Raw genomic sequence first — 23,940 nt, 5'->3', positions numbered from 1 at the left:
GGTTCCTATAGGGAACGTTAAATCGCTTGGTAGCACGGTGTCGGTAGAGTGGTCACGGCCGATGTCTCTCACTGGAGAGTGAGTGAGTATTTTAATGACAATGCGAGATGGTGATAACCCGGCTAAGTTTGTTGTGGGCTTCTTCTTAGACCAGGGCGCGTTTGGAACCCTAGTAGCTTTAGTTTTAAGTTTACGGTTGTAGTTATCGCCATCACTACTCACTGCTATGTACACATTTTGTATATAATCAACGCATCAAAAGTACCATCTATGTGCCTATTTGAATAAAGAAATATTTGACTTTGACTGTGCCATCTTTGTGCCTATTTAAATAAAGAAATATTTGAGGACTGTTTTGAACCTTGGCTATTTTATTTTATAGTAGGGGTCAATATTACAACGCGTTCGACCTTACACTGTATTATCAGTAGACATCAAATAAATATTTTAGTCAGTCAGACAAACTATCGATAAAAACACCCCTGTTTTTTTGTTTTCACTCCACTCGCCCGTAAAATACCAGAAGAACTGAAATAACTTTCGGGAAACCGAAGGGATCGCTTGTAATTGATTTTATCTTTACCGAGCATAATGTAGAGCGAAATTAGAGGACCCAATAACGATCCGGTTGGCAAACTTTCCGAGTTTCAACACTTTTCAAGGACTGAGCAAATTGAGAACACAAATAAAACGGGATTTACCAAACTCTTTAGTAGTCTACAAGTATATGTTTACATAAATCAGATAACCGTTTGCTTACTTTTAATATCATTGACACATAATTAGTGAAAATAAAGTAGTTTTCCTCTTAAAAAAGTAGTTAAAAGTATTAAACATTTTTGGTGTTCACTACTGCTTTAATTATTCGTTATTTAATTTAAAGTTGCATACGAAAAGAAAAGCGTTTAATCCATTTCTGTTTATTTATTATTTCACATAGAATTCCAAAAACTATACTTGTACCAGAGGTAGACTAATTTTTTCAATCGTCAAACTGAAGAAGACGGCAATGGCAGCCGATCGGCTAGTAGCATTGACAAGCCGCAGTAAAACGCAATTGTCGGCTATGTTTTTTTGTCTCTTTCTAGCGGAAACTTGATTGGTTGATTCGTCTTAGTTGCCAAGGAAGAAAAAGTAGATAGTGGCGAGAATTCTTAATATTTACATTTAATTCTGTAAGTGGTCAACAACCGGTGCCTGGTCAACTATAGGGTCAACCATCCTACTACCTAGTAATCTTAGTACCGGTACCTAATTAAACTTTTTTTTTGTTCCACTACAGCCTAGTACAGTTAGTTAGACTGCAATCTCACCTGGTGGTAAGTGATGATGCAGTCTAAGATGATAGCGGGCTAAACTGTATGGGAGTATGGTAGTCATACCCCTAATTGTTTTCTACGCGACATCGCACTGGAACACTATATCACTTAACGGCACATCTTTGTCGGTAGGGTGGTAACTAGCCACGGCCAGAGCCCGGACCTCCTACTTAAATTCACAGCTCTCACCGTTGCGCCAGGGAAGGTCGTCAAAAATTAAATAGTAGTTTTTAATTGATTACCAAGGCTCGCGAGCTACACATATTTAATTATTTATTGTCAAAAAGTAAACAAATATCACGAAGAGCCAAGTCTACCCCTCTACCACGATCAAACTCTGCAAATTCTATCTCTTGGAGAAAAGTTTCATGGCCGTCGCACAAACACACCTGTTCACATTTACGGTAAGAAATTATATCGCAACGTCATACTTCTGGACCAAGATACAGGTTTTCTAAGACTCGAACCCTACATTACATATCGGTATTCGAATATTCTGGCTATGAGATAAATAAACCAAGTATTATTACCAATAACAACACTTATTTATTTATTTGGGTCAATAATTAATATCAGGCCTTTTTCCGCGGTTATTACGTCACTATGCTAATGGTTAATGCAATACATTTTGCGTGTCAAACCCCATTTAATTTATTAAACCTCCACCGTGCCTCCACCCTTTTTTATTTCATTCTTATTTGCAAAATACACAATATAAAGTTTAGCTTTGGTTATAAAAAAATCACAAATCGAAAAGCATGAATGAATGAAAACAACGTATCCAATTTTGCGGCCTTATAGCTTCATAGCGATTTCTTTCAAGCAACCAATGAATTAGTAGTTACTAGTTATATAAAACTACAAAATCAGAAAGTATATACCGAATTTACATACTAATTCATTGGTTGCTTGAAAGAAATCGCTATGAAGCTATAAGGCCGCAAAATTGGATACGTTGTTTTCATTCATTCATTCATACTAACTACCACTTCTGCTTCACCGGAAGAAAAACACTACTGTTGAATATAAAATTGAATATTTTTGTGACGCCAAGAAAAATATCTTTCCAATCGTTTCTAAGATTTTTTTTCTATGGGCTGAGCATTCTTCCTTACAAAAAACAACATGGTTGTCAGAAAAGAAAGTACGTACAAAATATTCTTTTTTTCAATAATATGTCTCATCCCTATAATTTTAAATCCACCCTTTTCATGAGCTCGTCGGCGGAACATGATAATTCGTGTCGGTCACGATAGTTTATACTCTATATACCTAATTGTTTTTTATCAGTACAGAAATAATATATCAAGTCAACATTTATTCAACTTATAGATACGCTTAATTTTAATTCCTAACCTGACAATATAATTGGAGCTTTCTGGTCTAAGCGCTATATTATTGATCTCTTCCAAAGAGGGATATAATATTTCAAGGTAATTCAAGCGGTGATAGCCGTAGGACTTCGCTTTCGAGGAAACAGAGAATCAATATAACTTGCTTTAACGGTGAATTAAAACATTATGAGGAAGCCTGCATACCTGGGAGTTCTCCATAATGTTCTGTAAATCGTGTGAAGTCCACCAAACCACACTTGTCATGGTGGACTATGGCCTAGACTGTTCATTCGGCCACTAATGGGTTGACAATGATGATAGTAAATATTTCTTTTATCGTTATAACGCATGAATAAATATTCTTTGTCTGATATAAATACCAATAATTGATAAGTCGCCTGAGATTGGTTAAATACCTGTATTCTCGACGGAGACGTTATTGGAAATACAAATTAATTTGAGACAATGGGCTCTCGAGCGTAATTTCGTAACGTAATGACACGTCGTTAAACATTTTTCGTTTGATATTCATGCTGATAAAAATTAATGAGTATTTTACCTACTATACCGTGAGCTTTGATATGTATCTATAGTATTCTATAAATGATTTTTGAAACATAAATTCTAATAACTAAAGTTCGGGAATTTCAAATTGTGGGCAATCCCAAACTACCTCAAACTATCGCGTTCTTTGATCTTACTGAACGCTACAGAAACATATTTAATCCTCACCAATTGGATGCTATGGGCATCATAAGAAGGCTCAAAGTCACTCAGCGGGCGATGGAGAGAGCTATGCTCGGAGTATCTCTACGCAATCGAATCCGAAATGTGGAGATTCGTAGAAAAACCAGAGTTACCGACATAGCTCAACGAGTCGCGAAACTGAAGTGGCAATGGGCCGGGCACATAGTTCGGAGAAAGGATGAACGTTGGGATCCCAAGTTGCTGGAATGGCAGCCCCGAACTGGTAAGCGCACCGTTGTTCGACCCCCAACGAGGTGGACAGACGACATTAAGCGCGTCGCAGGTAGCCGCTGGATCCAAGCGACTCAGAACGGTGGAATTTGGAACTCCCTACAAAAGACCTATGTCCAGCAGTGGATGTCTATCGGTTGATATGATGGTGAATTGGATGCCCGGCATTCTTCTATCACCCTTTTAATACCAGATTGTTTTACCATGCAAGTTCTAGAACCTTGTCCAGTGCAAGTTTTAGAACCGTGTCCCGCCTTTGAGTTCACTCGACACTCGATGATAATATTATATATTTAAGAAATATAATGAGAGCGCTGCTAGCCTGGTGTTTAACTTCAGCCTTCCGTTCGGGGGACCGACTTTTAATTCTTCACCTCCTATTTTTCGGAGTTATTTGCGATTTAAATTGAGCTCATATAATATCACTTACTTGAAGTTGAATTTACAGGCTAACAGGTCTTCCGTTTCTCCATTGACATGTTTGATGAAACAAACCCTGAAAGCTTTCGTCATTCTCATAGACCCTAATATTTATTATTTTAAAATTAACTATAAAACTGGAAAAGGCTGGTATAAATTTGATTGCAAATTTCTTCATCAATAAATAATAAATGGATTAAAAAAAAAAAGTTATTATATCAAATTCTGTTTATTAGTTTTGTTTATAAAACAAAATTACAAAAAAAGACCTAGGTACTTTTAAAGTAGATATACATAGCTGTACTTTTTGTTTTAATTTATCTATTATCAGGTATTTTAGATCTTAGAGAGAACTTGCACACTTCACGGTCTTACACCAATGCAGGGTCGCCACGCTAGCAACTTGAAAACCCAACTTCCATCGGTCCTCCGTGCTACGTCACAGCCCATTACCACTATTAGTTTCGCAACTTGTACAGCTATGTCAGTAACTCTACTTGATCCACGAATGTCCTTATTTCTTATTTATCACGTAGAAATAACATTCTTACGGAGCCTTCTTACGGTTAGCGATCACGTTTTAGGGCACCATCGTAATTAGTTTTTCACACCATTCGCTTAACAATTATTATTAGGTAGCCTAGTACGTCGATACATCCTATAGGCTTAGCGGATAAGTAATGTTGTACTGGAATCCCTAGGGGCTTTTATGTAACTAAACTATGATATATCAAACAGTCAATCAGTCACCTTTCCTTTAATATACAGCTAAACAGCTCGTTGGCTCATTTGTTTTTGTTTATTTTTGAAATACTTCGCTACGATATAACTCTTAACCGGCTATATAAATCAAGCTTACAAATGTCCACTGGAGTTTCGTGACAAATTCTAGTTTCGCGTGACGAGATCACACCCCGTCATAACTTCTATTAAGCTCGTTATCTAACGCGACATAAATCACAACTTTACTGACTATATAGTGAAAGCATGAATATCAAAAAATAAAATACCTACTTTAAAAATACTTTTATTTATAAATAGTAACATATTAAAGCAATGTTTATAACATCGCCATTTGTAATAGTTGTAGCAAATTTGTTACTTTTAAAAATCGACACGGAACTCCTTCGCATAAAACCAGTTATAATTAAAACACAAAGTAGATTGTCGGTTATTAAATATCTTAAATAATCATTCAGCAGCTATTGAAACAGAATTGAAGTGGTTCATGTCAATGGCGACAACGGTGTTGCTATTGTAAATATACCCTGTTTAAAAACATTTTTGATAGATGATTTTTTAAATATAAAAAAAAAATCATCAAATTATGTTATAAACTTGAGCGTCTTCAAAATCTTGCTATTCGGTTCATATTTGGCCTTCGCAAATATGACCATGTTTCCGAATTTCGACAAAAACTCAAGTGGCTTCCTATTCGTCGTCGCCGGGATATGCATGTACTTTCTCTTCTGTACTGTGTGTTATTTCATCTAAATACTCCCTCGTATTTAAAAGAGAAGTTCACTTTTCTTGGTGAGCAATCTGGTTTAAGATCGTGCCGTGCGCTGACGCTGTGTATGCCTTATCATAGAACAAAATTTTATAAGCGTTCGTTTAGCGTACGAGCTGTGGAATTGTGGAATGCGCTTCCATTGAGCATACGACGATCCAAATCACTGGCGATATTTAAAAGAGCAGTTAAGGCCCATTATATTGTTAACGACTTTTAATAGTATGTATATACTTACTCATTTATTGTATGTTAAAGTACTTTTTATCTATTTGTGCACACTAGTTTATGTATTAGCATGTAGTTATTTGCATGTATGTATTTTAATATTTGTACCACCAGCAGTCTATTCTCCTCTTCTTTTTTTTCCTATTCTAAGTTTGCCTGGCAGAGATCGCTATTAAGCGATAAGGCCGCCTTTTGTATTACTACTTCTTTCGATGTTTCTGTTTTTGTTATATTTTAAATATGTTAATGTTGTGGTATACAAATAAAGAGTTTAATAATAATAATAATATGTCCATATATCGATGACCATGACCACTTTTTTCTACAATAATTTAAAGAATAATAGTTACTTAAACTTTTATTATTTTAAAACAAATTGTTCACGTTTTCTCAAGAACATAGAAAAATATAAACGTTCTGTTATTATCAAGCTTGTGATGGCGCTACAATTGAGCACGGTAGTCAATCTTGAAGTGTTCTTGAACAACGCTTGTTCTATCATCTTCAATAGTCCATCGCCAATGGGCCGTGCTACTTAAAACTTCCCTAAGCAGTTTAGTAGCATCATATAAGTATCTAACAGAGTGCTAAACTAATACTAAAATAAGAATAAACTATTTTTCACTCAACCCTTGCAAGATACGCCAAAAAGAACGAAATGAAAACTAAAAATAAATTTTCGTTAAGGAAATATTTGTATAAACGTATTCACGGTACCGCCTATGACTTTGATACAGTTATTATTCCTGTTATCATTAGGTAAGTCGTTAATGTGTATATTGATAGTGTCGGGTATGTTGATAATTGTATTAACTGTAATTTCATAGAAACACAAAGAGAGCTGTTATGAGTTTTTGTGTTTTATTTATTTTATATAGTTTTAATTGACGGATTGCGCATGTGATATCATTTTAGGGTTCCCAACTTTATAACGGCAAACCTTTTGGAAACACTTTGTTTCCTATCCGTGTGTAAAAGCTTGTTTTTTCAGTTTGAGGTATTAAGTTGAATCTACACGAATTATTGAAGTCATTTATTCTCTTTTCTGCCAGATACTAAAATCTCCGAAGTTTGCAATGTGAACAATCACTAAATGTTGGACAAAACCTGTAAGTACATAAAAAAAATTATGCGATGTCGCTAGTGAACGGAAAACACCTGCTGTCGTATAAAGAGGTAGTATTGTTTTGTTTTGTGGTTTTTGAAACGGCCAATTAATTTAAACATATATATTTTACAAGCGACTGACTGAGTTCTACTAGATCAGTCTACTGAACGGATTGGGCTGAAATTGAACTTACAGATTACAGCTTTTATCACGTAGTCGTACGCGAAGAGAGGACTTTTGAAAATTCATCCCCTTAAGGGAACATAATAGGAGATTGATATTTAGGTATATAAAAATCGTTCTTAACGTAAGCGTAGCCACGTGCAAAAGCATTCATAAATATATATTTCCGTACCTTTCAAAATATATATACCTTTCAAGGAAACGTAATTGAATAAAATCACAATCGTTTCGATGCGCGTGTCTGACTTACCATTATTAATTGTACGTATATTTAACAGGTATTTTTGAAAGTCTCTGATAAAGTAACGCATGAGGCGGCTCAATCCATAAATCTTTGTCAGGGAACAACAAATCAGATTCCTTATAAAAGCAGATTTTATGACAAACAACTTTGTTAAGCTTGCTAACGGCCCTCTCGTTCTGTCTCCGTTAGATGGGAAGATTTTACTTTTGCTCGCTGAGCTATTGTTTACTGAAGCTTCATAGGATAATAGGGTTGTGTCAAACTGTTGGCACTCGTTTACACTGTAAGAAACTAATTATATGCTGCTAAATGTCCGTCGATAACCTATGTTAACTATAAATGTGATTTCCACGACACGGCCGCAGTTGCGTGCATAGAGGGTATGCACAGGGTATGCAGATGATATAAAGTGAAGAAAATCTCCAGTACGAGTTATAAAATCTACAGGGTAACATTTTTATAACTCTTATAATGCTTCCTTAGGTTTTTTATAATTCTTACTGGAGATTTTTTTTTTATTTTATATCATCTGCCCGCTTAGTGCATACCCTGTATGCACGCCACTGGACACAGGGAATCCTAGTTTGTAAATCACAGACTTTATCTGTATTCTTTGGCCTGTTTTTTTATTTGTTTATTTGAAATAAATAAATAAAAATCAAATGTAAAATATTTTACAATGATTTAGGAAAAGGGCAACTGCTGCGTTTTTAGCCGGCTTCTTCTCCATAGAATCTGCCTTCATGTGGTAGAAGTCACTAAAAACAGACATACTTGAAGTTATAAAGTACTGATATTATTACTTGAAATAAATTAATTTTTGAATTTCAATGAATTCCGAATGTAGTAGTAGAGCTTTTTTTGACAGAGCTCGTTGGGGGAAGTACTACCGTCTTGCTTATTTCTGCAGCTGCAAAGCTACATAATTGCAATGCTGTGTTCCAGTCTGAAGGATATGGTTGCCAGTGTAATTATAGGTGATGCTTAGCACCTAGGTTGATCGACACCTGGCGGAATTTTGTAGGACACGTTAATGCCCTGCGACGTTTGCTCTATTTATAGGCGATGGATTCCACTTATCGTCAAGTAGACCATATGCGCGGCCCCTCATTTATAACTATACATAAAAATTAGAGTAAAATATACTTTACGAAATTATTTTAGCAAAATATAATCTCGAATCTCCAGTGTAAAATTAATTCTTTCACGGATCATTGTTCGTTTTGTTTCAGTGATGTTAAAATATTATTTAAGAGATGCTTCATTCAATTATTGAATTCAAATAGCCAGTGGAGTGGTACGGTAAACAATAGCCTTTCTGTAATATAAAAATACTACATTCTGTCTGATATAAAAACAAACTAATTAATAATACAATCTAATTGGAAGAAAAGGGAAAATTAATAATAAAAATTCGTTTCAATGAGTCGTTTCAGGCCTTTAATATAAAGACATTTATATTTAACACTATTGTAACTGAACTCAACAACTATTATAACTCAAGTTACCTGTCTTATTTGGTACTTATGTAACATAAAATTTAAACAATTGGCTGCCTCTAGAATGCCACACTTAGAGCGATGCTTTTCACTCTGGAAAAATTGTTGGGCCCCCAAAATGTTGGAATGGCGACCCCGCACCGTTTAACGCATCGTTAATCGGCTCCGACGAGGTGGACAGATAACAACAAACTAGTCACTGGGAGCCGCTGGAAGCAAGGAGTCCAGGACCGTTGAATTAAAAATCCCTACAAATATCTATGTTCAGCAGTTTACGTCCAAATCGGTTGAAGTGCTGACGAAGATAATGATGAAAGCTTGAAGTCTCTTACAATATAGCTGCAGAATTAAAGCAAGCTTAAAGCCAAAATATGAATCCCCTTTCCAGTTCACGTTCTCCTTATCCCGTTGGAAATTCTATTACTCGGACCCCAACATTTGCCTACTATAAAAATGCCTCTATCTTGAAGTCGTGTTTTTTGAAATTACTCTTACAGCCCTTTTAACGAAAAAAAATATAACTGAATTTAAAAAATATAATTGAATAATTAATTGGAAGAGATCCCTCTTAGCGATAAAGTAATAAAGTAGCCTTTCTTCTTTTTATCTATCAGTAATTGTATCTTTTCCATTTTGTCGTACAATTAAGTCATTTAAATAAATAAATAGGTAGGCTATTGCTTTGTACTCGTAACTAACAAGGTAGGCATATTGCCAACTTTGAAGCATAAAACAAACAAATAAATCATAACTGGATGATCAAAGTCTGTCACAAATTATTGCCAGGCTTCAATAATCGCGGCAGCGCCATTTTTTATTAAAGATACAAATTAGCCAATCAGCAATCGGGCGCAGGCAGGGTTGGCAAGCACTCACTCAATTAACGCTCGCTACTCAATTTGCCGCAGGGCTGCCATCGCGCCATCAAGTTATTTCCACAGATTTTTATTTCGTAAATAAACGATAGATAGGTAAATCAATTTGCTTGGGTAAAAAACGTAGCAGAAGTACCTAACGCCTAATACAAATCCAGTTAAAACGATACAGGGTTTATATATGTGTTGGTGGATCGGCCGCATGACTATGAAGCGAATGATTAGTAATATTTTATTGCCGGCAATTTCCATCACAACTTGCATTAAAAACTGCTATGTCCGCAACATAATAGCTGGATATCGTCCTCTCAAACTGAAATAGACGAGTAGCAAAGCGCTACTTATCTATATGATTTTTTTTAAATATATATATGAAAAAAATTACACATTTAATAAAGGTTATACGTTGTATATTTTTAAAAGAAATAATTGACGGACCAAGCATATGACCCACCTAAATCATTACCTATAAACCGAGCAACACTTCGCAGGGTAGGCTCAATGTGTATGGGCATAACACCGGCAAGTTCACAAGACACAGCAGTGCAATGCTGCTATATGTCAATAGCGTGCATAGAGGGTATGCACAGGGTATGCAGATGATATAAAATGAAAAAAATCTCCAGTACGAGTTAAAAAAAACCTAAGGATAGGCATTGTAAGAATTATAAAAAGCCTACCTTTAAGTATTTATAACTCGTACTGGAGATTTTCTTCATTTTATATCATCTGCATACCCTGTGCATACCCTCTATGCACGCCACTGGTGGTAGTACTCCCCTGAACAACATCTGTCAAGACGGCCGATCGACGCAGTGGGTTCGATTCCCACAACTGGAAAATGTTTGTGTGATGAACATGAATGTTTTTCAGTGTCTGGCTGTTTAAATTTGTATTATAAGTATATATGGATATTATTCATAAAAAAATAAAAATAAAATATTCATCAGTTATCTTAGTAACCATAACACAAGCTACGCTTACTTTGGGGACTAGATGGCGATGTGTGTATTGTCATAGTTTATTTATTTATTTATCTGTCACAATAAACTCTAACTGCCTCCTACTTATATATTTACATTCATGATCGCTTTAAAATCCAAATCAAATGTTAGTAAACGGGAAGATTTAAACTGTCAAAATCAACACGGTTTTCAAGCAAATTCGTCCAATTTTGCACGCTACTCAATTTTATCAGGGGTGACATCGCTCCTTTAAGTTTTTTACCCAATATCTGCATCGTTTATCATGATCCTCTCTGGCGTGAAATGTGTTGAAAATTTTTTCTCTTGCAATTATCCAAAAGATAAAAGAATATTTAACACTTTCACATTCTTATAGGTAAACATCAGAAAATAAATAAAAGGGTTTAAATTAATTCTTGTTGCCTTTATGTGCCTGTATTACGTAGATTAAAAATGCTGTGATAGCCTAATGGTTTGGACTTCGGCTTCATTTTCGGGGGGCTGAGTTCGAATACCAGTACGCACCTCTAACTTTTCTAATGTTAGTTTTAATTAACTAAAATATCACTTGCTTTATCGGTAAAGAAAAACATCGCGAGGAAACCTGCATGACTGAGAGTTCTCCATAATGTTCCCAAAGGCATGTGAAGTCCACCAATCCGCAAGGTCCACTAAACCCTTCTTATTGTGGGAGGTGACTCGTGCCCATTACCGGCCCACAAGGCCTGTATTGGGGTTATATGATGATATTATCCAATAATATACAGCGTTGGATTTTTAGAAAATAGGAAGCGCCAGGTTACTTGAGGACACCTTAAGATATTGTTATGGGCAGTACGATTTATTTATTACTATGTTTTCTTTCTGTTTCTAACATTATTAAACGAACGTGAACGAAATTAGAATCCGACTCTAAAGTTCGAAGTTTTAATATCGCTAATTAGACACAGAGAGAGAAAAAAATTCTCAATTCAAAAACTTTAAACGGTTATTAAGCCATTGATTTATTTCCAACACAAACCAACTCCTGAAGCTAAAGGATATTCTAAGTTTTATTATTTTAACTGTGTGTCTAGCGGTGCGTAACATACTGGCTTTCAAATGAATGCATTAATTACATACGTTTTACTTGTTTTAAAAGTAGGTATAATTGAAGGGAAATAAATATAGGGAAGGTTGATAAAAGTCTAATGAAAAACTAAACAAAAATAAGATTCACAATCAGTTCATAAATTATGAAAAAATGTAAAAAATATATAAACACTAGCGACCCGCGTCGGCTTGGCACGGCTGCAATGTAAATATTAATAAATAATAAACAAATAAATAAATATACTACGACAATGCACACAGAGCCATCTAGCCTCAAAGTAAGCTTGGCTTGTGTTAAGGGTACTATAATAGCTTAATATGAATATTTTTATTATTTTATTATACAGATAAACTCCCAGACACTGAAAAACATTCATCACACAAACATTTTACCCACGAATCGAACCCACGGCCTTGGACGCAGAAAGCAGGGGTGCTGCCCACCACGCCAACCGGCTGTCAATATATACATATATGTCAATAATGTGTGGCAGTTTGGAGTGATTAATAATACAATTCCGTACAACAATTTAATCTTGTAAGGCTGACTAAGCGTTTTCAATGTGAGCGCACCAAAATATGTTTGCTACGACATCACAATACAAAACTTTGATTTTTTATGCTTCTTTTCTTAAATTATATATGTTTATTACATTTAACCCTTTCTCTTAAATTACTCTATCTATTGGGGAAACTGCATTAAAATCCGTTGCATAATTTAAAAGATCTATGCGTGCAAACAGCGGGAGCTACTTTGTTTTTTAGGCATGATAAGCATTGCATTATTTAATCTAACTTTATATATTTCAACGTTAGATAAATAACAAAATGCTGAACAAAACTCTAAAGCGATATAGAACACTGCTGAATCGCAGTTTCTGCAACCACGTAATTAACGCTACGTTTCTGTTGTTCCAGCTAATAACGGATATAAACGTGCAGCTGGCATTGTTCCGCGACCTTCTTATTCACATCGGGCAACCTCACGACTCTCCTGAACTACGTGAGAGGGTGCGTCGTCTACGTCGAACTTGCGTAGAAGCAACCAAGCAAACCAGCCAGTTAGTTCTTCCGGCGTGCAAAAAGTAAGTCCAACTTTATTATTATCCAACTGATAATATAATTTATAGGTGACTCCAGACCTCCTCTCTGATATAAAAGAGGTACGTGTAGGTTAGACCAGCCATGCTTATCGAATATCGGGCGGAGATATTAATTTATAGTCGTAATAAAGACTTTTAACAAGAGCAACCACTTTATACCTTAATGGATTAAAGTTTGACAAACTCCACTGCTTGTTAAAAAAAAATTTAGTTAGAAATCAATCCTAGTCCATCGTTAAATCAGTGAGTTAAATCTTACTTCTTTTTAATCTTACATAATTTATTATTTATACGAGTACAACTAGTTGTTTAGGAATTCCTGCAAAAATATTCCGCGTGTAGGTTACTTGACGCTTGATGAATAAACTCTTAAATAGACAACCCTAAAATATTGAGTATGTTTATTTTTGTCCAAGAATCCACTTTGGTTGACGTATTTTATTATTCAAAATAGTTGTTCGCATCAATATTTGTCAACTATCCCAGTTGCGCTATAAAATACTATTTTATTTCGCAAGATCGATTGAAAAGGCAAGCGGGTTCCTAAAGAACCGTCTATGTATACCTTAATTACGAAACTTTTAATGCAATCCTGTGTAGAGATTAAATTAAGTTACCATCTCGAATTGCATGCAGTCTTAACTGCGACTCGCGTGGAGAGGATTCCGTACTATAAGTAGTTCTGCCATTTCCCGGGGGAATGCATAGACATTATTTTTTCGATAAGACAGATTGATATAAAGTATCTTAATTAAAAATTTTAAAAACCCCCAACTCTCAATACAGTGTACAATTCTACTAGTCAAACCCTTTAATTTAATACCCATAGTAAAACACTTGTGAAGAAAAAAATGTAATTCGCCATTTTGCTGTGGCGGCCATCTTGACTTTGAAATTTGTCATAGTGTATAGTATTCTACTAAAGTGTATATGTCTGTGCATTTGATACCCATATTCAGGGAGTTGAGGAAAAATATATGATCCGCCATTTTGTAGTGTTCCGTTCAATTTTCATCAAACATCGCTAAGAACAAATTAAACCAGTTCCTCCGTAAGTCAATGCTACAGTAAGTCAAACATACACGAGGTCAATGCGGGTTTAGACGATCTCCCTGGCGAAGCGGTGAGCGCTGTGGTTTAAATTGGAAGGGTTTGATTCCCAGCAAAGGCATATGGCAATTTATAATTTCTGAATTTTCTCTGTTCTGTTCTGATGTCTCCCATTAAACCGTAATTAGTGACCACCCCGCTTACAAAGACGTGCCGCTAAGCGGTGTAGCGTTCCGGTACGATGTCACGCAGAAACCGATTAGGCTAGCCCGCTGCCATCTAAGACTGCATCATCACTTACCACCAGGTGAAATTGCAGTCATAGCCCTTGACTGCAACAACTTTTAGTGGAATAATAAAAAAATCGGTGATCGATGGATTTATGTGCTTTCCTGTTCACTGTTTCTAACACCGGCCTTTCTAATTTACACTGATAACTGAAAAAGATTATATTCTTTATTAATTCCTGTATACTACGGGCATGAAACATATCTACATGTCTAAAGTAAATTATATATAACACAAGACAATAGATAACGAAGTTTTGAAACCCCGTACCTGGATATGAAGCTTGCCTACGGCATGTTTGTAATGCACACGCTCTGCATATAAGTTTACCCTACCTAAAGATGAATTGAAACCTAAACATTTCATTTTATTTGCCTAATATTGCAAACCAAATATCTTTCACCTAAAATGTATGCCCTCATTTATATCGATAATATTATTCTTAAACATACAAAAGTGAATCGCGACAAACTTTTTCGAACAGTGCGTGTTGCTCGTGATGACTTGCGGATCTGAAACGTGGTCACTTACTATGGGCATCATAAGATGGCTCAGAATCAGTCAACGGACGATGGAGAGAGCTACGGTTGCTAAATGCTCAGGGAAGCTTAAGCCTTACCTTAAAGCCAAGTTCCCTTCATATTAAAGTCTGGTATTGTCATCGGCGCAAAGTATGTCTGCGCAAAAATCACATAAATAGGTATGTTGCTCAGATGCTGTGAAGCCTGTATGCCTGTGAAATAAGGACAACGAAATACACTCACTTTATTAAATAATATTTGTAGGAAAGTAGGGATAATCTAATTGCTCTATTCCCTGAACCACTTCGCTTCAATGCAAACGCACCCTAACACGCAATCGTACTTTTCTTTGAATTGCGCAACACGAAACTAATTAATCAATCTCTTGTGCGCCTTCCAGTTCTTGTAACAACTTGATATAACTTTTTAAAAGGTTAAATATTAAAAACATATTAGTTTGAAACATATTTTCGCCACCGCAAGTGACGCCATACAATTTGAAGCAAATAAAATCTTATGGTGCTAGTAGCACCTGATATGGCGTGATATGACCTCGAAATCCAAGGGATACGTATAGCTGGCATTGCTGCCGATATAAAGCGACACACGGTGGGTTATGTCTAGTGTATTCTAGAGATAACTCGACGCGTCTCTCATTAACATTTTACAGAAAGGAGGGTTGCCTTGCGACAGGCGTTGTGAAATTTCGAAATACCACGTACCGTTACCACAAATCGCGTCGTCCGCGTGCCCTCTACACGCCTTTGTGTATTTGCAGTGTTTCAACAATGAATTTTTTAATCAGAATATATATTTAGTTTACGTTGGTATGTAGCCTACCTATTTTATCATACTAAACTGTAAATACTTACTTTTGTGTACGTTGTTAAATATTTCATCAAAAGTTACCAAAACATAGAATAGTAATAAATTATATTACAAATTCAAAAATTCTTTATACAAGTAGGCCTAAAACGGCCACTTATGTAGCGTTAATACACACGTTTCCATTAATGTGAATTGTGAGGTGATATCAATTAGTATAAATAATAATACCGGGAACAACTTCTTCACGTGATCCTCATGGAAAGGAAAAAGCCGAATCAAACATACAATGGATCATAGGGATCTGTAATATAGAAAGACACGTTTGAAGTAATTTACTTCTTGCTTTCTAATGCACACAGTAAAGGCCTGGAATGCCCTTCCTGCTTCCGTTTTCTCTACCAAATATATATTTTGGTTCCAACTTCGAATCAAGAGTGAACTGTCTTCAAGGCTAGTGTGCTCATCGCCTTAATATAGAGGTAATTGCAGTCAGGCGCGAATATATATACCTAGTTATTGTTCAAAATAGTCAAGGTACTTTAGTTATCTTTTAGTTACCAACTGATATAGAGAAACGTAAGTATCCAAAGTATAATAATATGCCCGAAGAAAGCGTAAGGATGAATCAATGTTATAAAACAAGTTTTGTTTAAAATCTAAAATTATTATCAAGAATGTATAACAAACAAAATATAAAACTTAAATAAACTTATAGCTCGTAATATTGTTAAGAATGTGTAGAGAAAGGGCTCCACGAAGCTAAAAATTTTTAGATCAATTATTTTGGTCGACTTTTGTTACCACAGAAGTTGGAAAACAATTGTTAGTTAACAAATTAATTGAAAAATCGACATAAATTGTTTTCCCCCCTAGAGCTTTATTGTTTTAAGTGTTCTGATGACAGTATCATTTCTTCAAATGTTAAAATTAATATTTAATATTATAAAAAAATAATTTTGTGTGATGTTCTGTTTCAAGAGGCGTTGTCATCATACCGTTACAGCCGCGCGAAGACCTATGTTCGACGGTGAATAAAAATGACGAATGACGATGATACAATATGAGAGGCCAGATTTTTTACTGAAAATTTCCTGTTCTTCGAGGATCTTTTACCTAAATTCCTTAAATAAAAATTTTTTTTTGGTATTTTAACAAAACACGAAATGCTATCTTTTGTACATCTCAATTGTTAATAAAAATTATGTTATGTGTTTATATATACTCGTTCCTTTGATACATTTTTTCTACACGGAATTCCAAATTGAATGAGCCATCGCTCATACTATTGATCAAGAATTAATACGTTTTTGAACTTGTTGACTACCCTTATTGTTGAATTTTTTCATGGCAAAGAGGCTTGGAAGCACACCTCTCCGCTATCATCTCTCCTAAGATAGAATAATGATTATAGTGAATGGACCGGCGTCTTCTAGGGAAAATCTGCCTTTCGAACGGGTGGTTAAGTCTCTTCAAACGGACAGACTCGTCATGCAAAAGTGCTTATATTAAGACCTACTATAGAAATAAATTAATTTTAAATGAATGTTGAAGCATGACCGAGGCAGATTTATGATGTTTCGCTACAAGACAAATCGCTTTGCCCGAACAAATATATCTATAACCTTTACATCCGAGTAAGTGGTCTTATTCTCCAAATTTTGTTATTTAATAAAAACTTCAGCAATAAAACAGACGCCTGACCAAATGTTAGTTTAACTTTAAACCAACTGAGATTAACTTTACGGTACTGCAAACTCATTGACATTCCGGAGCGCATGTAGGCCATGACCTGGTGACTGGTTACAGTTCCACAATTTAAATGAAAAATGTAGTTTTAAGCTGCTGTTGCTCTCATATTAAACAAGTCACGGTTCTCAATAATTGTGTACAGGCAGAAGCACACAGACGTCATCGCAGAATTTTGAGACATTACATTTCACTTGTCTCAAAAATTGAGCAAAAAATACATAGTGCAAGGTACTTGTACTATGTATTTTTGGATTGGATTACCAAATATACATAGTACAAGTATGTATTTGGATACGAGTTTGTTTTAGTAGTGGCGTAGTGGTGAGCCCTGTGGTCTTACAAGTGAGAGATGCTGAGGTTCAATCCTCAGAAGGGGCAATTTTGAAATTGAATTACTGAATATTCTGAATCCATCCATTTTTTTTTTTATTTTAAGTTCTAACCCTTTGTTTTGTTCTTGGGCAAAGATTTTTTTACAATTTGTACTTATTTCGATTTATAACATACAGTAGATCATTGTGTACATTACCAAAATGCATGTTTTAATAAATTACAACTTATATTATCTGAAAAAATAAATCAAACAATTCCCAGAGTTAGGAACATACGGAACCCTCATTCATCCATTTTTGCATAGAGTGCAGTCATTGTTGTGTCCAAAAACAGTGAAAACGCTCTGCGCACGTCTCACTTCACACCTGAGGAATCTTGCTAGCCCAAAAACCTTTTCCCATTTTCCCACTCTATGGTAAACGTTTAGAACATTAGAGGGAAAGTAAATACTGTCAACTGCTAAATGGTAAGAAGTGATAAACCGCCTGTTCGACAAACACTACTAAAGTGGAGTTCTTTATTATGCTTCAACATTAGTCGTGTACACGGTTTCTGTTTCTTAACTCTGTGGTCATTTTAATAGGCTTTGTGACAGCTCCATTTGTGATATAACGATAAGCCTAGGTCATAAATGTCAAGATAACAAGACTCAAGAAAAAAAACTTATTCCCACTAATTCCAATAGGAACATATTAAATCAATGACCCTTCCATGTTTCTGTGTAGTTGAAGAACTTCAACTTAAAGTCACTAGATATTTTTAGCTTTAGATATGTGCTAAAGTACAGTTAAAACAAACAACAAACTCGCCCAAATTTAAATATGTATGTAAAGTAGAAAAACTATAATGGAAAAAGTTTTTCACCTCGACCTCTGCATTAGGAACATTAAACTAATAAAAGACCCTTTGTGTGGCTTTCAGCAACTGCATTGAGGCCAGATAACGCTTACCGTTTAAAAATCACTATTGTAGTGGGAATATCGTATCATAAACGTTTAGACGATAGAGTAATGCGAATAGATGGCGCTAGCAAGTGTCTGCTATATCTATACAGTTATGTAAAGTCTACTCTATATCTGACTGTCTACTTATACAGGTTTATCTTTGGGACAGTTGAACCAAATTATTTCGACTGGACTTTCTCAGGTAAGTAGACAATTGTAGAGGGAATTAAATTAGACATTTTTTTTTAAATGTGATAAAACTTCTAAGTTATTCAAAGTTAAAAAGTTTAGAACAACGACAAATAATGAATAATGAAATACAGGCTACAAATAAAAAGGCTAATAAGAAATATATTTCGTTTAATAACTATAAATACCTACTTTTTCCCACAATGTTACTGTACACAAGAGATGTTCTTAATGCTATAGATATCTTGAATGATGTTCCGTTTAATTTCAAACAATGTATAAAACGTTCAAAACATTTAATCAAAGAGATGTAGTGAATACAGAAATAACGAAAACTCCACGACGTTTCCGACTTTTCTCATCAAATTTTGAAATCTTCACATTTTGCTATTGTACGTAATAAATACAGAGGAAAAATACATGGCATTGTCTCGTTGAGAATAAGAATCGCAAAGGCGCAAATGAAGGTGGGAGGTAATACTGGCATTGCGGCCAGAGAGCTATTGTTGTTAAAGTTTGCAGACACTGCAAATGCTTGATTGATTAGTCTTTGTGTGCATTTCAACAAAGCTTAAATAAGTCAAATGTAAAATTACAAAGAATCCTTGGCTAAATAATAAAATCCATGCATCCCAATTAATATCTATTACAAATTCAAAAATAACTCTGTCTTTTATCTATTCACATCTAAATCAGAGAACAGATATGGCAAATAATGATATTCTATTTTATAAACTGAGAAATGCTGGATGCATGTTATTCCTTAGGACATAGGAATCTTTTAAGCCCTGGACCTTTGACCTCCCATACTTTTTATAGCTTTAAATTTTTACGGCTTAATTAGTTCCCCGGAAGAGGTCACTATGTAACGATGAGGCTGCCAAATTGTGCCTTTTAGCTTTTGAAGTTAATTGCTCTATTAATTGTATGTAATATTATTGTATTTGACTTGTGAAACTGTTTTGATTTCTGACCATCAAGGTTACCTACAATCTATATATCAGGTGGCATCGGCTAAAAAGTACACAAATTAACAAAACCTCCGTGTCCAATACAGGAGCCAATCCTAAGTGACAAGAAAAGGCAGGAAAAAAGAAATAAGAGACTAAAATAACAGTGCAAACACGAATACGAGATAATTATTTTAATTGCCCACCGCTCCTGTTAGTAAGCCTCCGCCTTTCCTATGGACCCCCGCCCTTGGACTCACTCTGGATGTAATATGAGTCGTTGATCTCTAATTTTCGTCAATAAACAGCCTTTCTCACCTTTATAATATTAATATAGATATTTCTTCATTATTTTAATATTTATTACACTAAATCAATATTAACGAACTTGTTGAGAACTTTGTCTGTCCAAATTATTGGTTTAGGATCTTGAATAAATAGAAAAACTATACAAAGCAACACTTCATCCCATAAAATATTAATTTACTAGATTAGATTAAATTTTTCTTTCCCTAAAAACCTTATTCGGACACAAACAATAAAAGAAAATTGCCATTTCTATCGTGACGTTCAGTATTTATTTAGGGCCTTACGGTCTTACAGATAAACATGACATAAAGTCGGAATATTCATGGAGTTTTTGCTATTACCTTAAATATCGAAGCATTAAAAAACACTGCTTCTAAATTCCGACGCTATCCCACGTCTTATGTTAAGGCGAAAGCATGACAATTCTGATTCGCAGTTCGCCTTTTAGTGCCTTTTATCACTAGCGTACCCAGCCCGCTTCGCCGGGCTAGATTTTGCTTTATTTTATTTAAACAATAAACTTACATCATTAAATTTTTAATTTAAGTCTCATAATATATAAAACCATTTATTTCTCTCCGTATTCATTCTCTTCTATTCTCTTCTCGAGCGGGTGAAGATCATTATCTACACCCATGTACACACAACAATAGAATATCATCATAGTAAATAAAAGCTGTATTTGACAGTTCAAAAATAGGAGTGCTCCGATCGTCACCAAACTTTACAGGATTACTCGCCAGGTCAATCCGAAGATTCCCTGAAAGTTTCATTGAAATCGGTCCAGCCGTTTCGGAGTCTATACGGAACATACCCACACACTTTCTCTTTTATATATATAGATAGATAGATGATACTTTACCTTTGCTCACTTATATTTTTTTCTATTCAGACCAGCAGGCGAAGGGTGCGCAGACCAGCCTCAACTGGTGTTGCTGTACTTTATGTCCCAACTACTCCTCCGAGAGCTTGCAAAGTGCCACCGTCTTGTTCAGCTCGTGCCTATGGACATGACTTCATACTATGGTAAATTAAAAATAAGCTTCTGTTTATTAATTTCTTAAAGATTTTGTAATTATTGAAATAAGTTATTTCAAGAATTAACTAACTTTTTTCTAACCTAGTGCTCACTGAAGTGTTTCACAGATTATAAATATTTATTGGCCCTATAATCTGCTGTACTCAAATTTGTAATCTAGACTAAACTGGCAGGTCGAAAGCTGGTTCTGTCATTTTTACCTACAGTGTCTCCCTTGGAAAATATAGCACTATTATAAGCGTATATAATTATAAATAATATAATTAATAGCAGCAATACATAGCCAAACTTGAAAGTTACAATTCTGTACTCAAAATGTTTATGGCAGACACGTTTGTACGTGTCCAATTTTTACTGTCCAAATCTAAGAAAAATTAATACGTATTAGATATAAGGTCATTTAAAAAAAAACACTACGATTCCAGTTATAAAAAGTAGCTCTTATTCACTATATGTATAGATAAATAGTTTTCATTTCTAGTAAAACATATTTCAGTATTGTAAGCCCTAACTAATTGTTACACCTTAATATAACATTTACACTTGTCTGTGTGAGCGTGTGTAAAATATTAAAAATAAACAAAAATCATATACTATCTTTGATTTAATCCACGTAAGTTTTGCTGTTAAATTTCTAATAACTGTTGCTATTGAAGTACCAATAACAAAAATTATATTTTACACAGAAAATCGCGCTGGCCCGTCGAACTTCGGCAACGTGATTAGTCAGATATTGTTGTGCAAGCAGATCACGCCTGACTTCAATCAGGAGGAGCTGTGCAGTATCGCCAAGGATACGCAGGAAATCACAAGAATCGTCAACGACATACAAGAGTACCTACCACAACACGAAAACCTTAATCATCTAGGTAAGATAATTTTATTGAGACCAAAGTTCCATTGAGTTCCATTTGAATTTTGTAAATGATTGTCTAACGTCCAATTTAAAAAAAAAAAAAATATATTTTATCACCCTCATATCATTATTAATGCATTACCGGCCCACTGCAGGGCACGGGACTTCTCTCACGATAAGAAGGGCTTAGGCTGTACTCTCTACTACGCAAGCCAAGTGCGCATTAAAAAACTTCAGACGCCTTTGAGAACATGGAGAACTCTAATACCGCTTTCTTCATGATATTTTCCTTCACCGTCGAAGGAGGTAATGTTATAAATTGCTGAAAATTAAAAATGCGTGCCGAACTCGATCCTCCATAAGGGAGGCAGAACCACTAGGCTATCACCGCTTAGTATTTTATATTCATTGCAAAAGGGCCTCAAATAGAGACGATGAAATATTTTACTTGGATATCTCGTTCAAATTGAATATCATATGAAAGGGCTTCATTTGCACATTCTAAAAAAGCTGCGCGAGTTTGAATAAAATAACACTTCCCGGCCTTATCGGCGAAGATTAAAAAAGCAAAAATCCTAAATAAATAAAGTTGCTAGATTTTAAATTATTTTAGGTAGTTAATTTAATGGAAGCTAATTTTAAAGAAAAAATACTAGCTCAAGTGGGATAGATGCCATAGAAAATAAAATAATTAGCACATTCATTAGATAAACTTTCTACCTTACGATAATGATCCACGCAATAATCCATACACTTGATATTAGTGAAGTACAATGTGCTGATTTGGCACACCTAAAAACCCAAAAAAGAAAAATAAGCAGAAAAAGATTTTGGATTTAGACCATAACGATGGAACACTTAATAAGATTGCAAAGAGGATATAAACACTACATTACGCAATCGATTCCATAGCATAGTTCACAGATCATATAAGTAAAGCAAATCCTCCATTTACATGCGAGGATTATGAGCTTTGTATAGGTTGTGATATTCTCCACAGATATTAGAAACACACCAAGGAAAATATGAAACATTTAATTTACCTCACGCAGTAAATTTCCATATTTCAGCATTTCTATTAGGTTTAAGCTATATTAAACAGGACAAATTTATGCGTTCGGATTTCGACTTTATATTATTTTTTTTCTTTTCCTTTCCTAATATCAACTAGTTTTTATTTCTATTTTGATAAACTTATTTGCCAAAAACGTTCCACTCACATTATATTTATAGAATGTACATACCCTCGCTCTATATAAGATATTTTCCAGCACCGCATCTCTGCCTCAAGGCAATCTATAATGATAAATCATGTATGTAATCTACCGTGTAATTTATTGTAGCTTGCTTGAATTGCTGCCCGTATATTCTAACTTTTGTTACAGAGACTAGCGTGGCGCTTAAAGGCGACGACGTTAACGGCCTATGGAGGAATAAACGAAGAGGATCTCTTTACAAAGGCATGGGAGTGCTTTGTTGTATGTCGCGTCCCAACTACCTCTGAGGGTGACGCGTATCGCCTACACGGCGGCTTAGAAATACAGATTAAAGTATTTAAAAGGACTTACAAGTCAAAACACCAGTGTAACAATAAAAAACACTCCAAGTGTACAAAACTGTAAGTGAACACTAGTAACTACTCGTAAGTAGGAATAAGGAATGATTGATTCATCAAGAGTAGAAATTAAAGGGTCCATTAGATTGCTATAGCTAATAATAGCCAGGCAAAATGTGCTTCTTTTGTTTTTTATAGATCATACCTTCGAAACTAAAATAACCTAAACCATGAATTTAAATTTAATTATAGAAATAAATTAACAATTTTGGTATTTACTCATGATCACCTACGTACCAAAATTTATTATATCATAGCTATATCACCTAGTTTGTGTTACTTTATAAATAGTTTTCATAGGAATACTTATCCAATTCTGTTACCAGTTACTTAACCAGCGTGAGAAGATTTTTGGAATAGGTTACTTTCGTGCTGAAGGTACATAAGGGCATTACTCATAAGTGAATGTTT

At 34.9% G+C, this 23,940-nt stretch overlaps 1 protein-coding gene across 2 annotated transcripts in view; it reads left to right on the top strand.

Annotated features, from left to right (window-relative positions):
• The window catches only part of LOC120632134 (syntaxin-23-like), a 104,076-nt gene extending 80,658 nt beyond the window's left edge, over positions 1-23,418 (top strand). For both annotated transcript variants that reach the window (XM_039901943.1, XM_039901946.1), the window contains exons 2-5: positions 12,674-12,840; positions 20,912-21,045; positions 21,745-21,927; positions 23,300-23,418. In XM_039901943.1, the coding sequence (XP_039757877.1) occupies positions 12,674-12,840; positions 20,912-21,045; positions 21,745-21,927; positions 23,300-23,418 (603 nt within the window). The remainder of the gene's footprint in view (positions 1-12,673; positions 12,841-20,911; positions 21,046-21,744; positions 21,928-23,299) is intronic.
• Positions 23,419-23,940: the final 522 nt, after the last annotated feature.

This window comes from Pararge aegeria, chromosome 2 (genome assembly GCF_905163445.1).
Source record: "Pararge aegeria chromosome 2, ilParAegt1.1, whole genome shotgun sequence".
Taxonomy (NCBI): Eukaryota; Metazoa; Arthropoda; class Insecta; order Lepidoptera; family Nymphalidae; genus Pararge; species Pararge aegeria.
The sequence above is the reverse complement of the archived record's forward strand: the minus strand, read 5'-3'. Positions and strand labels throughout refer to the sequence as shown.